This window comes from Carcharhinus amblyrhynchos, chromosome 25 (assembly GCF_965287045.1).
Source record: "Carcharhinus amblyrhynchos chromosome 25, sCarAmb.v2.hapA, whole genome shotgun sequence".
Classification (NCBI taxonomy): domain Eukaryota; kingdom Metazoa; phylum Chordata; class Chondrichthyes; order Carcharhiniformes; family Carcharhinidae; genus Carcharhinus; species Carcharhinus amblyrhynchos.
The window spans coordinates 24,613,949-24,629,521 of record NC_137348.1 but is presented as its reverse complement, the minus strand read 5'-3'; the positions used below and the strand labels follow the sequence as shown (position 1 = coordinate 24,629,521).

The window sequence follows — 15,573 nt, the reverse complement described above, 5'->3', positions numbered from 1 at the left end:
GACTCCATTGCAGAGAGCTCTGGCTTCAGTTGAATGTTAATTCCTTACATATTCCTGTATGTGAATCATACATTTTCTATGGAACTAAATTATCTTGTGAACAAATCAAATCCTAATGGCATTAAGGCTGGAATTCTCTAACGTCTTACACTGCCAGGGAGAACGGAGAATTTGGTGTTCAGCTCAGCCAAATCTCCATTCAACAGCAGTGAGACTGGAAAATCCCAGCCACAGATGAGATTGGAGAATTCCAGCCTATATTTATGCTTTGAAAGTTCTTTGGATTAGTTTCTTTTCGTGCATAATGCGATACTGGAATGAATTGTAATTTTCATAATAATTGCCACGTAATCCTCAATTCCTTCAGTTGTACTTCAAATAAAGGTGTGTCATTTCTCTCTTTGTTTTCCTACAATACAGACAACGTGGAAGGAATCACAGTGCCAGAAGAGGTGACGTCCACGAGTGGTTGGCCAGTTGAGCGTGCCAGTGCTAAAACATCCTTGCTTAATCAAAAATTGTTTGAGCTCCGGAGAGAGAACTCTCTACTTCACGAGCAGCTGCTGAGCAAGGAAGATTTGAATGCGACACTGCAGACAGAACTTGACTTGCATCACTCCATTTTAACAGAGAATCAGCAGAACATTGATAACCAGATTGCTCATTCACTTAATCACAGTGATCGATCTTTAATAGCAAATGAACAAACTTCAACTTCCACCGAGCCAAGAAAAGATCCTGGCCTAAATGCTGCCGGTAATTTATTTTATTAACATCTTGCAAACTTTAATTTATTGCTGAAGCAATTCAGATAGACGAAAGGAATACTGCGGCTGAACCAGGAATGGAATGATTAGGATGAGAACTGACAGATTTGCTGAATGGATTGGTTTTGTGAAGGTTCTTGATGAAAGTAAGAGGAAAATGTTTCAGGGAGAGGATGTAAAAATGAACAAGTCAGATGAATATTTTGCCATGAATGAAAGAATAAAGTGTTGGGGAGGAGGGATTACAAAAATCTGGAAGCAAATGCATGAATGTTCAGGCCAGGGATATAGGACTGGAGGCAATTGCAAAGATAGGGATTGGCTAGGCTGTTGAGGGATTTAAAGGTAACTGAAGATTTTAAATTTAATACACTGGGTATAGTGAACAAAAGGAATCAGCAAAGACTGTGATGATGGTCAAGCGATAATCAGTACAGGACAGAAATTATGCATTAGAATTTTGGAAAAAATTGGAGTTGAAAACCTAGGAGCTAGCCCCTGGAGCCTGCTCTGCCATTCAACAAAATCATAGCTGATCGGCAGCCTAACTCCATTAATGCCTTTGCTCCATTAACTTATGTCAAACATGAAGCATGGGAAACCAGTAACAAGAAGAGTTTAGTCTAGAGATGATGAATCCTTTTGTAAGAATTACAGCAGTGATGGTGCAGAGCCAGGTCAAAGTAAACAGCTTTTGTGATGGAAGGAAATGGGATACAAAGATTGCAGGTGGCTCTGAGAGAGGGAGTAAAATAGCACAGGAACAGGATATTTTGTGTTAAGGGTCAAAGGCACGAACCTCAGACTGCCCATTACTACAAAAGCAAAATACCGCTGATGCTGAAAACCTGAAATCAGAACTGAAAGTACTCAAAATACTGAATCTGGCAGCTTCTGTGAAGAGGGAAATAATGGACAGAATTCTATAGGAATTCTGTAAGTGGCCAACATCAGCAGAAAAGGGGATCACTGGCAGCTTGGTGTCTCTTCTTGTTTCTGAGTCCCTCACAAACTGGCACCCAGTACACACTGATCAGGTCTGCAGCAGCCTTTTAACCCATTTCCCTCCTAGAAGGGAAGTCTTCTTGCCCAGATTCCATCCTTTCTCTGATCTCTGACCATTTTAAACGTTTTGAGACATGAATCACCAGGAAATGGATTTTTGGATAACTGCTGAAATGTGGTCTCCATTGTCTCCACAATCACAGGAGATTACAGTGTCTTCAGCATTTCATCTCTTCCTTTCAGGTGTCTCTGTCTGAAGTAGGCCTTGACACCTTTATGGGTGTGACATTTCATGTTCTCTCAGGGCAGGCCTGTCAAATAATTAACGATGGAATTTTCCAGAAGAAGGTCACTGCATTAACAGCCTTCATTTTTTTGCTCAGTGCCCTAAGAAGTTCAAATTGCCTATAGGTCATTGGATTCCACTATCTTAACAAAGAGTGTAACTTAGTACTTCTCTGATTTATTGTCATTTCACTTGTATTTCCCCGTTTAGTTCAGTGGTATTATGTAAATATGGCTGGTGCTAGTTCCCCCTATTTTTGTCTTAGGCTTACTAGCAGAACATCTTTGTGAAATACGAAGTTTAAGGCAACACTTGGAAGAATCTATTAGAAATAATGACAGATTAAGACAACAACTGGAGCGTCGTCTTGCTGAATCCGAACATGATCCAGGTGAGCAGTACAGTTTGAATCTCCACCTAGTCTGGGATCAGTAATTTCAGTCTGGATTTGACTTGTGTTTTCAGTGGCCAAAAGAAAGCCAATTTGAAGTTTGGACAGTAGACCATAAATGTATGTTTAATCTTTGAAAATGCAGGGTGGTATCGAGGTCAATCTTTCCATCCCCAGCTAACTACATGCATCCTATCTGAAATAGGTTTGTGTGGCCTTGGATTCCTTATCACAAACTTCCCTGCCATTTGGCATGTATCAGTACCACAAGACGTAGGAGCAGTTGTAGGTCATTTGGCCCATGGAGTCTGCTCTGCCATTCGAACCAATCGTGGCTGGTCTGATATAATTCTCCAACTCCACTTTCCTGGTTTATCTCCATATGGACTTAAAATCTGTCATATCGCAGCCTGGAACATATTTAATGATCCAGCCTCTACAACCCTCTGTCGGAAAGAATTTCACTGATTCACTACCCTCTTAGAGAAGAAATTCCTCTTTATCTCTGTTAAAAATGGCTAAACCCTTACTCTGAAATTATGCCTTCGGGTTCTAGGCTCTCCCACAAGAGGAAACATCCTCTCAACCTCTACTCTGTCAAGCACCTTGGGAATTTTATATGTTGCAATGAAGTTGCCCCTTGTTCTTCTGAAATTCAGTAAGCCCCACACCCAGAATCGACCTAGTAAATCTTCTCTAGACTGCTTCTAATACCAGTACATCCTTTCTTAGATAAGGGGCCCAAAACTGTTCACAGCATTCCAGATGTGGTCTAACTAGTGCCTTATAGTTTTACCAAGACTTCCCTATTTTTATTCTCCATTCTCTTTTAAATAGCGGCACAATGGTTAGTACTGCTGTCTCACAGTGCCAGGGACTTGGGTTCAATTCCACCTCTGGTCACTGTCTGTGTGGAGTTTGTACATTCTCCCTGTGTCCGTGTAGGCTTCCTTCGGGTGCTCTGGTTTCCTCCCACAATCCAAAGATGTGTGGGTTAGGTTGATTGACTATGCTAAACTGACCCTAGTGTAAGGGGATTAGCAGGGTAAATATGTGGGGTTACGGGAATAGGGCCTGGGTGGGATTCTGGATGATGCAGACTTGATGGCCTAATTGGCCTCCTTCTGCACACTAGGGATTCTATGATTCTATAAAGTGCCAAACTAACAATATAAAAGTGTTACAAGTGTGAGTTTGAAAAATTGGTTTGTCAATGTTGACCTGTGTTCTATTGTTTTGACGTTTTGAATCATTGGAGCCAATTCGTGGAGAAATAAAGTTTCTTAAATACCAATTTAAAAATAAAGACAGTATCAACCAGCAATGGAATGATATGTGTTTGTAAATAGTACTAATAAAACTGCATGCACTTACAGCTTCCACAAATATCTTCATCCATGGTGCAGAAGATCCTGGTCACCTGGCAGATGAAATTCATTACCTGAAGGAACAAAACAAAGCTTTAAAGGAGCAGCTGACAAGAAGCTCCAAAGGTGGGTGTTAATGTTAAATCACTTAAGTTCAGAATTGGCTCAGAAAGTGAATGGGATTTTTGCTACTCCCCCCACAGTATGCTTTATGGAGGTGGCCCGCCATTGACAAGTGGCGGGATCTTTGCACTCTGTGCCGCCAGGGAACCTGTGGGATGTTCCAGTCCCACTGACAGCAAACCCGGTATATCCCACCAGCAGGAACGGCTGGAAAATTCTACTCAGTATATTTCAAACCTCGAGTCTGCGCTATCTTCATGAAATCTTGAAGCCGTAATATGTCAGAACTTTGATATTTGAAGGACTGCCGTCCAAGGATTTGGAATGCAATGGCAAATGGTTAGTTTTGTTGGGAGTACAGGAAGAGATTTGTCAATAAATGTTAGAATTTCTACCAGAAAATGATGGCAGAGCAAGGTTTTCTGGAAGATTCCAGAACTAGTCAGTATTCCTACATTTGTTGATCAAACCATGGTGACATCAAACTAGATGAAAAAGCATCCAATTTATTCACATTGAAACAAATAACAATTTATATAGCTGGTCAAAATAAGAAATCTTCATTTATTTAACCTGTATGTCTAAATAAAACATTATCCATACGGAGGAAATTACAGTGCAGTATCCTTTTAAATATTTCACGTTGTTGCAGTTGTCGTGCGTGGCAGCTAATTTACCTCCACCCATTTGTATTCAAGGCCTTTTTCAAGATTTGTGTTTCATTTCTTCTCTAGCGGTCAGCATTGTTCCAGTTGAAAATTTTAAAAATCTTTAAACTTAGTGATATTGACTCATAAATTATTGTTTATGTTTGAAAGTTCAGTTCTTTGATTTGATGTATTATTGTCACATGTATTAGGACACAGTGGAAAGTATTGTTTCTTGCACTATACAGACAAAGCATACAGTTCATAGAGTACATGGGGAGAAGGGAAGGAGAGGGTGCAGAATGTAGTGTTACAGTATTAGCTAGGGTGTAGAGAAAGATCAGCTTAATATAGGGTAGGTCCAATCAGATGTCTGATGGAAGCAGGAGAGAAGCTGTTCTTGAGTCACTTGGTACATGACCTCAGACTTTTTTATCTTTCTCCCAATGGAAGAAGGTGGAAGAGAGTATGTTTGGGTTTCATTAGGTCCTCGATGTCTGCTTTTCTGAGGCAAGAAAGTGTAGATAGAGTCAGTGGAGGGGAGGCTGGTTTGCGTATGAACTGAGCTTCATTCACAACCCTTTGTAGTTTCTTGTAAGTCTTCTTTGCTATTCTGGTTGTATTTTTCAGTTCAGCACTTAGCATCAAGTTCATCAGATAGAATTGATTAGCTCAGAAGGTCATCATTTGGTTCATTGTGCCAGACTTTTCAAAGGACCTGTCCATCTAGACCTATCACCCTGTCCTTTCATTCGACGCTTTTAACTTTTCCATATGTGACTGCATTGTCATTTTAAAAGCTATTATGGATTCAGCTTTCATTGCCATTTCTGGGTGGCGTTTCTGTGTAATGACAAACTTCTGCCGTGGTTTTTTTAAAATCCTAATCTTTGTCCTTTTGATAGTCAATTTTAAGTTACTTGATAAGGCAAAGGCATAAACAAACGGTGAAAATAGTTTATTTCCAAATTTACCATGACTAAAACCCCTTATCATTTTGAATAACTCTACCTGACTTCCCCTCAATCTTCAACAGAAGTAAAATGCTGCAGATGCTGGAAATCTGAAATCAAAACAAAATGCTGGAAATACTTAGCAGATCAGACAACTTTTCAGGTGGAAGGATCATTTCTTCAGTAGCACAAATCCAGCCATGGCTCACTGTTCCTGCATAATTTTATTGTTATTCATTTCCAAATATTTACTTCAGATGTGTGGAAAGGTGAAACAAATAAAGAATACAAGATTTAGTCTTTTTTCAAGATTTGCATTTATTCCAGCTTTTTCTCAATCCCACCTTATGATTTCCTCATGATTTATGTGGGCGCATTTCTGATAGCCGAGTTTCCTCTACTCTTCCTCCCTTCAGTAGAATTCGTATGAAAAAGTAGAATGTATTATTGTGAGAGTATGGACTGGAGATGATTAAATGAACCATATAATGACAGCAGGGACAGAGTCAATTTTTAAAAGTCATGCTATTCTTTGATTTTCTCTTCTTCCACCCCATTCCCTTTATATAATGACCTATTACCATGTGAAGGTTGAATCACATTGAATGGAGAAAAATCATAGTTAATCTAAGATTATCAACATCATATCAATTTAATGGTACTCAAACACAGGAGTGTCGTTTTTTGCAGGGTATTATTTCTCTTGTGATTTAAGGTAAAGGGGACAATGGATGTTTGTTTTTCATTCTCCAATAGAAAAGGTAGCTGACCTATTTCCAAACTTCTTCCAATGCTATCCTTGAATTCTCCAAGAGGTCTTGCAAAAGGTGACTCCCTCTCCAATTTTCCTCCCTTCAAGTGTCTCTGATCCCAGTTTGTTGTAAATAGGCAAGCCAAACTTAGGAAGTCACTGTATAGAGACTTATGAGTACGTCCTGTCATTCTGTTGCAAACTCGTTAGTCAGCCAAAGCCTCTGGTTCACATCATGGTTTTTTTTTAATACATCTCACTACAGACAAAGTAGGAAGAAAAATGCCATGTATTTCCAGCTTGAAGGAATTGATTGAAGATTCAAAAATCATTGAATACAAAAAACTTGGTAGAGAAAGCTAATATTCTTTGAAACTTGCTCTGCAGACAAACAGAGAGAAAATGAGAAACTGAAGGAATCTCTTTCAAAGAAGAGTGCCGCCAGTGAACGCCTGCGTAGTGAATGTGAACGTGTGAGGAGGGAAAACAGTCGATTGCAAACTAAAGTTACTAATGCTCATGAGGAAAGCAGAAGGCTGAAAGATGAGCTGCACTGCAGTCACGACGAAATCAACAGGTAACATCTACACTTTGGGAGTTTGGACACCGAAAAGGGCAGCTCAAGTCAGGAAATTTCTCAACTCATCAGGCTACCCTTGGTAAAAACTACCCCGAATCGCAAGATTTTATTTCCAGAGGAACAGAGTGGGGGTGTGGGTGTAGGATGGACAGGGCCTGCTAACGCCAGAAGCTGAGTGGATGTGGCCACAGAAGCAGGCAAGTGCTGAGGTGGGCTGGTTAAGAATTGGGGGCAAGTAATTTGATCACTTAATCCTGCTCCACCATGTCCTCTTCACAATTTATACTCATACTTACATTTGTGACATTGTCAAATTTAGCAACCGTGTGTTTGGTCTCTTCATCCAAGCCATTCATATAGATTGTAAATAGTTGAGGCACCAGCACTACCCCCTGAGGCACTCCACTTGCTATATCTTGCCAACTTCAAAGTTACCTGTTTGGGTCTACTCTCTGTTTCCTGTTAGCTAACCATCCTCTCTCTGCTCATTTGTTACCCCTATGCTATGAGCTCTTATTTTGTATAGTAATCTTTGGTGTGGCACCTTGTCAAATGCCTTTTGAAAATCCAAGTTCACCACATCTACAGGCCCGCTTTTATCCATGTTGCTTGCTACTTACTCAAAGAGATCTAAATAAATTAGTCAAACACATTTTCCTTTTCACAGTGCTCTGGCTCTCCCTGATTGCAGTGAGATTTTCTTATGCAATCATAGTGCCCTACTATAACCTCCTTAATAGCTTTAACCTATAACAGTTGCTATACAGCCTGTTTCCCTCAATTCTTGAATACAGCTGTTCTGTTGAATAGAGCACTTGCTTTAATACAGGCTTGATAGTAATAAAAACTCCCATTCGTGAAAGCATCAAAACTTTTAACTGTCTTCAAATAAGTAATCTTTTGTTTAAAATAACTTCTATTTATTAAATCTTTAATAACCTCTAAGCTGTCAATCAAACTGTGAACTCAGAAACCCCTGCTGAGATAATTGTAGCTTTTTAAACTCAGCCAAGCATACACATTTAATAGACCATTCATTCTGACTAGGTCTACCTAGGATGGATGTTAGATGAGAGGCTAGGGAGTTTACATGGAGAGCAGGAGGGGAGGGGTGGAGGGGCGGTGCTAGAAAGAAGAAAGGTTGCGTGGATGATAGGTGTGAGCCTATAATGTTCCAGAATGGAACATTCATAATGAATAGCCCTTTGAGAACTTTTGACAAAGAAACTGCTTGAACTGATGGTACACCAGCTGGCATGTCAATCAAAGCAGCCTAGCAAACGTTCTTCTTTAACTGCAGCCAGTTATCTTACAGTTTTGAGTGGGGGATTTAAAAAAACTTCAGATCATGACTGTTGAACAAACTTTATCTGCCCTTCAAGAATATTTATGTCTACTCCATAATGTTGTGACTTAAACACTGTGTTAAAGCCCTTGCAACAGCAAAATGGGGTCCGTTTGAGCTTAGTACCAAACTCAGATTGCTAAATTTGGGATTAACGCCTATGTTAATCACACTCACCTCCTTTCACTTCTGGCAAAAATAGGATATCAATGAAGGATGGGGCTTTTGCATCCAGATCCCACCCAGAGATCTGTGGAGTCTTCCTAACACTGCAAAGACTCAGCTCCTTTATTAAGAGCTCCATGTTTTTAAAGAAGCAGCTTAATGCTGCAGAAGGGGAAAATTTAAACCAAGACTGTAAATCATATATGATCGACCTTGTAAAACATTGACAAAATTACCCTGAAATGTGGGCCAAAGGTTGAATGTTTTCTTGGAATTACAGTTGGTTTATTTCAAGGTTACTCTGTCAGCTCCTTGGATACATATTTTGTTCGAGTAAGCTTCCTAAAGCAGTAACTAAATTTTAGAGGAAGATGGAAAGAAGGGTTTGTGTGAAGATTTTGTTTTAATAATTTTGATATGAACCAGTGTAACTTTTTGTTACAGGCTGCAGCAAGAGCTTAGTTTACAACGTCAACTGTTCACAGAGAACCAACAGCTACTGCAGTCATTACGCATGGAACTTCGAGTTTATGAACAGCTTGAGGAAGGAAGAACAGGTAGTTATGCATTTAATAATGAAATTTTAACCTCACCCACCTTTCATTTTAAGAACAGGAGTTTGTTCAACGAAAATTTGAGTACGTCGTGGTGGTCCAAGTCTGACTGATGATGAAAATCAGCTTGTGCACCAACCTAACATAGTATAGGAGCACAAGAGCAGAAGTAAAAGAACATCCTGGACCTGTGTCTGCTCTGCCACCTCAATACTGACCAATGATAGACCTGCTGTCTCAACTGCACTTTCCTGCCCATTCTCCATTCCTTTGGTTGCCTGAGCGATCAAAATCCTGTCTAGAAAATTTGAAAAACCCTCGTGTTTATATTCACTCATGAAATGTGGGCATCACTGGCTTAGCCAGCCTTTATTGCCCTTAAGAAGGTGGCATTGGGCTGCCTTCTTGAACGGCTGCAGTCCACATGTGTAAGTACACCCATGGTGCTGCTATGGATAAAGTTCCAGGATTTTTACCCAGCAACAGTGAAGGAACCGTGATATAATTCTAAGTCTGGATGGTGAGTGCTTGGAGAGTAACTCCAAGGTGGTGGTGTTACCATGTATATGCTGCCCTTGTCCTAGATGGGAGCAGTAATGGATTTGGAAATGCTGTCTAAAGAACTTTGGTGAGTTCTTATAGTTGGTGCACACTGCTGCCACTGTATGCCATTGTTTGTGGAAGTGAATGTTTGTGAAAGGGGGATCATTCAAGCAGGCTGCTCTTGTCTTGGACCATGTTACACTTCTTGAGTGCTGTTGGAGCTGCATTCATCCAGACAAGTGGACAGTATTCCATCACACTCCTGACTTGTGCCTTGCATGTGGTAAACAGGCTTTAGAGAATCAGGAGGTGAATTACTCATTACTGAATTGTTTGGCTCTAACCAATTCTTATAGCCACAGTATTTTTCTGATTGATCCATTTCAGTTTCTGGTGAATAGTAACCTCCAGGATGTTGATAGCAATGAACTCAGTGATGATAATCCATTGAGTGCCAAAAGGCAATGGTTGGATTCTCTGTCCTGTTGGAGATGATTATTGCCTTATCAAGCAAAGCCTGTACATTGTTCAGGCCTTGCTGCATTTGAACATGGTATCTGAAGATTCACAAATGGTATTGAGCATTGTGTCATCATCAGTAAACATCACTACTTCTGACCTTATGATGGAATGAAAGTCATTGACAAAGCAGCTGAAGATAGTCAGGCCTAGAAATTATCCCGAAGAACTCCTGCAGTGATGTCCTGGAGCTGAGATGATTGACCTCCAACAACCACAATCATCTTCTTTTGTGCAAGGCCTGACTCCAATTATGGAGAGCTTTCCCCCTGTTCCCAGAGTTGCTAAGCTGCCTTGATGCCACACTTGGTCAAGAACAGTCACTCCCCTTTCACCTCTGGAGTTCAGCTCTTTCATGTTAGAACAAAGGCTGTAATGAGGTCTGGAGCTGCGTGACCCTGGTGTAACTCAAACTAAGCATCAGTGAGCAGGCTATTGCTAAGCAGGTACCTCTTGATAGCATTGTTGATGACCCCTTCCAGCAGTTTACTGATAAAAGGATTCTATATATTGAGTCTCGGTTTAAATCAAATTTAAGGGCTTGAGTTAAATTTTTCACGCTTCTATCAAGTTCATTTTGTTTTTTTACAGACAATATACTTCCTTTAGAGATTTGGCTTATTGTTTGCTCTTTATCATTCAGCATAAAATGACTTGGTAAAGTTGTAACTGCCAAAGAAAATAGTTTTGACTTTCTTTATTTTATTTCAAAAATTTCAGAGAGCTTTTGTAATGTTGGTCTTGGATTATGCATAGCTCATCTGGTGTTCTGAACGCGTTCTACACGTGTACGTATAATAAACCCTCACTTAATATGTAGTTGCTTTTCTGAAAAGTGCAACTTGAAATGGGGTAATATTAAATATTAAACAGATTTTCCCATTAGAACCAATGCATAAAGTTGTCGTTAGGTTTTTTAGGACCTTTCTCTTCAGAAAAAGAAATGTTCTGTTAGTCGAAATATTTACATTGCTAAATTCCTATATTCGTAAATCAACATTTAAAATAAAATTTTAATATATAACAGAAATATGTTAGCACTTTTATATTAACCTCCCTCTCACTGCCTGTCCCACTCGTCAGCCCTCAATCCCACTGCTTCTCCCACTCACTGACTTCCCAGTCACCACTGACTATGCTCTTTGAATCTCCTGCTCACCACACATCCTGTTCCTTGACCCTTTCTCACTATCAACTCTCCCTCTCTCCCGCCTCTCCTACTTGCCACTAAACTCAGGGTTGCGGACATGAGATGCAGAGAGAGCAGCTTTGAATTGCAAGAGGATTGGGAGAGTCAGCGAACAGTGAGGGAGTGGAAACATCAGCGAGAGAGAGAAGATTGGTGAGAGAGAGGAGAGCAGGAGGATTGACAGCAACTGGGAGGGAAAGCAAGAGGGAAAGTTGTGAGTGGTGCTCCAAAATGGCACTAAGTAGGTCACGTAGCCCTACATCAGACCCAGAATAAAAGAATATTAAAACAAAACTCCCAATTCTAAACACAAATACTTGCCTTATTGACTGACTGGCATTAAACTGAAGTGACTTAAAATGGAGGAACTTAAAAAGGGGATCACTGTATGTGTAAACATTATTTTTATATATAAATATATAACCAGCATGGAATCCATTCCAGTATTTCTTATAATCAAAGCCTTTTTTCTGTGTTCACTTTAGTATTTTCCAGAGACTTGGTTGTGTAGTTCATTGTTCGTTTGTCTCAGGATGGAATGTTTAAGTGTCAGACTATTAAATTCCTTCTTGCATATAATTAGATTGGAAATTATGTTGGAATACACTGTTCTTTATTCAATAATCCAGGAGCTATTGAAATCTCTCATTTCAAAAAAGTTTATTTATTAGTCACAAGTAGGCTTACATTAACACTGCAGTGAAGTTACTGTGAAAATCCCCTAGTCACCACACTGATGCCTGTTTGGGTACACTGAGGGAGAATGTAGCATAGCCAGTGCACCTAACCAGGAAACCCACGCAGACACAGAGAAAACATGCAAACTCCACACAGACAGTGACCCAAGCTGGGAATTGAACCCGGGTCCTTAGCTTGTAAGGCAGCAGTGCTAACCACTGTGCCGCCATGTGAGGTTAGTATTTACTTGATCATTTAGGCAGAGTGGACAAGATCAGGAAAATCTAATTGCAAAGAACAAAGAAAATTACAGCACAGGAACAGGCCCATTTGCTCTCCAACCCTGCACTGACCAGGCTGCCCAACTGAACTAAAGCCCCCTACCGTTCCAGGGACTATATCCCTCTATTCCCATCCTACTCAAGAAAAAGGATATACTTTTGTCAAGAAAAGCCTTAGCTTTTTCCTTAATCCTGCTAGCCAATGATTTTTCGTGACCCCTTTTAGCCTTCCTCACACCTTGCTTAAGTTTATTTCTACTTTTCTTGTATTCCACACTTGCTTCATGTGTTCCCAGCCTTCTAGCCTTGACAAATGCTTCCTTTTTCTCATTGACTAGACTCACAATATCTCTTGTTATCCAAGGTTCCCAAAACTTGCCATACTTATCCTTCATCCTGACAGGAATGTGCCAGTCCTGAATTCCTATCAACTTACGCTTGAAAGCCTCCCAAATGCCAGATGTTGATTTGTCCTCGAACATCTGCCCCCAATCTACATTCTTCAGTTCCTGCCTAATACTGTTCTAATTAACCTTCCCCCAATTTAGCACCTTAAACATCATCAGGATATGACCATGTGGAGGAGAAAGATAGGTTATTTGTGTTCAAAAGGATTTTCAGAGAAAAAAACTGAATCGTTTAGTTTTGTTCTCTAAGCACCTCGTATCTGTGCAGCTTTAAATATTCAGACTGCAAAGGATAACATTTGACTTTAATATAAAAGGACAATAGCCATTACAGCAGCCTTGTTTCCCAATCCTGCAGGATCCGCACCACAGCTGAACCATGCGTCAGTGAAATATTGTCAAGGATCTATTGATTTGAATGAATTATTGACAGCAATCCACTGCCTGCGGATTCAGCTGGAGCGAAGCATTCAGACTAACAGTGCTTTACGTCAGAAGCTCGAAGAACAACTTCAACAAGGACAGTCCAAAAATGAAGGCAGTCCATCCACTATTAATATAAACTATCTCTTGGCAAGAGAGCAGAGACATTTTGGAAACAGACGTTTGTTTCAAGGTAAACAATTTGACGAAATTTTCTCATAGAAGAAGACAAGTATGTAAAGATAACATTGATTTTTTTTATTGTATCTTCTGAATAATCACGTTGCAATTTGGGTTGGCAGCAGAGATGGAGTACGAGTTATATTAATTATGACATTATTTCTGATATCAAAAATTGGATGAAGTAGTTTTTAAAAATACTAAACATTTTCTGCTGAACTGCGGTTGACACCAGGCAGTATTTATTTTCCATCCTTATTTCCTCAGGTATTGAGAGCCAACTGTGCAGTGTGGGACTAGAATTATGTACAGACTAAACTGGGTATGCATAGAAGGTTCCCTTCCTAGAAGGCCTTTATTGTGCCCCAGTTTATTGTTATGACAAAATGACATTTTTTAGTGCCACCGAACAATTGGAAGATTAAACTCACAGGTAACATAAAAATTGGTGGTGTGGTAAATGGCGAGGAAGAATACCTTAGGTTAGAGGTTGGTCAGATGGGCAGAACAGTGGCAAATGAGGCGATGCATTTTGGGAGGACTAACAAGGCAAGGGAATACACAATGAATGGTAGGAAGATAGGAAGTACAGAGGACCAGAGGGATCTTGGGTTGCATGCCCACTGGCCTCTGAAGGCAGCAGGACAAGTTATTATGGTGGTTAAGAAGGAATATGGGAAACTTGTCTTTATTAGCTGAGGCATAGAATAAAAGGGCAGGCAGGTTATGGCAGAGCTGTATAAAATGCTTGCTAGGTCACAACCAGAGTACTGTGTGCAGTTCTGGTTGCCAGACAGTATGAAGGATGTGATTGCACTGGAAAGGGTGCAGAGGCGATTCACCAGGATTTGCCTGGGCTGGAGTGTTCCAGCTACGAAGAGAGGCTGGTTAGGCTGAGGTTGTTCTCCTTAGAGCAGAGAAGTCTGAGAGGGGACCTGATTAAGGTGTGCAAAACTATGAAGCATGTAGATAAGAAGAAACTTTACCTCTTAGTTGAGGGATCAGTAACCAGGGGGCAAAGATTTGAGGTAATGGGGTAGGAGGTTTAGAGGGGATTTGAGAAAAAACCTTTTCACCCTGAGGGAAGTGGGAATCTGGAACTCTCAGCCCACAATAATTAACACATATTTTGATGAGCACTTGAAGCACCATAACATACAAGGCTATAGACCAAGTACTGGAAAATTGGATTCAGATAGGTAGGTGCTTGATGGCTGGTGCAGACACGATAGCCAAGGGGCCTCTTTCTGTGCTGTAAAACTGTGATTCTTTATTAAATTCAGTTTTACAGTTTGTCCTGGGATGCTTCTTCAGTACCAAAGCCATTAAGTATTTTGTGCTTACAGATTGATGTTACTCGAACTAGTGGCAGTGCAAATTTAACTTGTTACTGTGTGACATGTGTTTAAAATCTTCTGTGCTTGTATTTTCTTTTTCTAATTTTGTTTGAAACTTAGTTTTTTTTAGAAACATTGTGCTGAGTTTGCCCAGGCGTTTAGACTTGGGAAGAGAGGTAGGGGGACTGACAATATGGAATGGGACAGGTTGATGTCTTCCTGTGGATATGTGGACATGCTGTTGCCACTGGCGGGAATTTCACCAGTGTGGCCAATTGAGGAAATTAATTCCCCAATTAAGGACCACTTCCAGCCCCCTGCATGTAGTGAGGACCCATCGGTGTGGGGGAAGACCTTCTGATAAACCCTGGCTGCCTCCCAGTATGTTCCTTGAGGCAGAGGGGGGGCTTCCTTGAGCCCTCTGTTGCATTAGGAGGGGCCATGCCCAAGGTGCTGTTGCCCAAATAATACCTCCCCCTATTTGATTGCCTGGCTTCAGCTTCCCCCCAAAAAAACTTGTTCATCTTTGAGGGCGCCTCAGTTAAATTTAAAATATGTTCAAATTCAGAGTTTGAATATCTGAATGAAAATGTCACTTCAGCTAATAATTAATTGTCAACTATGGGTGGCATGGTGGCACAGTGATTAGCACTGCTGTCTCACAGTCCCACGGACCTGGGTTCTATTCCAGCTTTAGGCGACTGAGTGGAGTTTACATGTTTTCCTCCCGGTGCTCTGTGTTCTTTTCACAGTCCAAAGATATGTAGGTTAGGTCAATTAGCAAAGTAAGTGTTTGAGGTTATGGGGATAGCGCGGCGGGTGGGCTTGGGTAGAATGCTGTGTCGGAAGGTCAGTGCAGAACTCACTGGGCCAAATGTCTTCCATCTGCATTGCAGGGATTCTATGATTCTAATTTGTATTTCAAATTTGTTCCACACCTGGGTAGAAATGGAGTTTACCATTTAATTGTTTGCATTGAATAATGCAACAGAATCTTTATTTACAGTATCAGACATTGTGCATTAATACAGCTTGTGTCCAGTTGTCCCTTAAATTGCTGTAATGATGCTGTCTTCATGTTG

At 40.5% G+C, this 15,573-nt stretch overlaps 1 protein-coding gene across 5 annotated transcripts in view; it reads left to right on the top strand.

Moving 5' to 3' along the window:
- cdk5rap2 (CDK5 regulatory subunit associated protein 2) overlaps window positions 1-15,573 on the top strand; it is a 117,934-nt gene that overhangs the window by 89,188 nt on the left and 13,173 nt on the right. For all 5 annotated transcript variants that reach the window (XM_080212174.1, XM_080212177.1, XM_080212173.1 and 2 more), the window contains 6 exons: window positions 421-756; window positions 2,324-2,449; window positions 3,826-3,942; window positions 6,678-6,867; window positions 8,825-8,937; window positions 12,910-13,167. In XM_080212174.1, coding sequence (XP_080068300.1) covers window positions 421-756; window positions 2,324-2,449; window positions 3,826-3,942; window positions 6,678-6,867; window positions 8,825-8,937; window positions 12,910-13,167 — 1,140 coding nt within the window. The remainder of the gene's footprint in view (window positions 1-420; window positions 757-2,323; window positions 2,450-3,825; window positions 3,943-6,677; window positions 6,868-8,824; window positions 8,938-12,909; window positions 13,168-15,573) is intronic.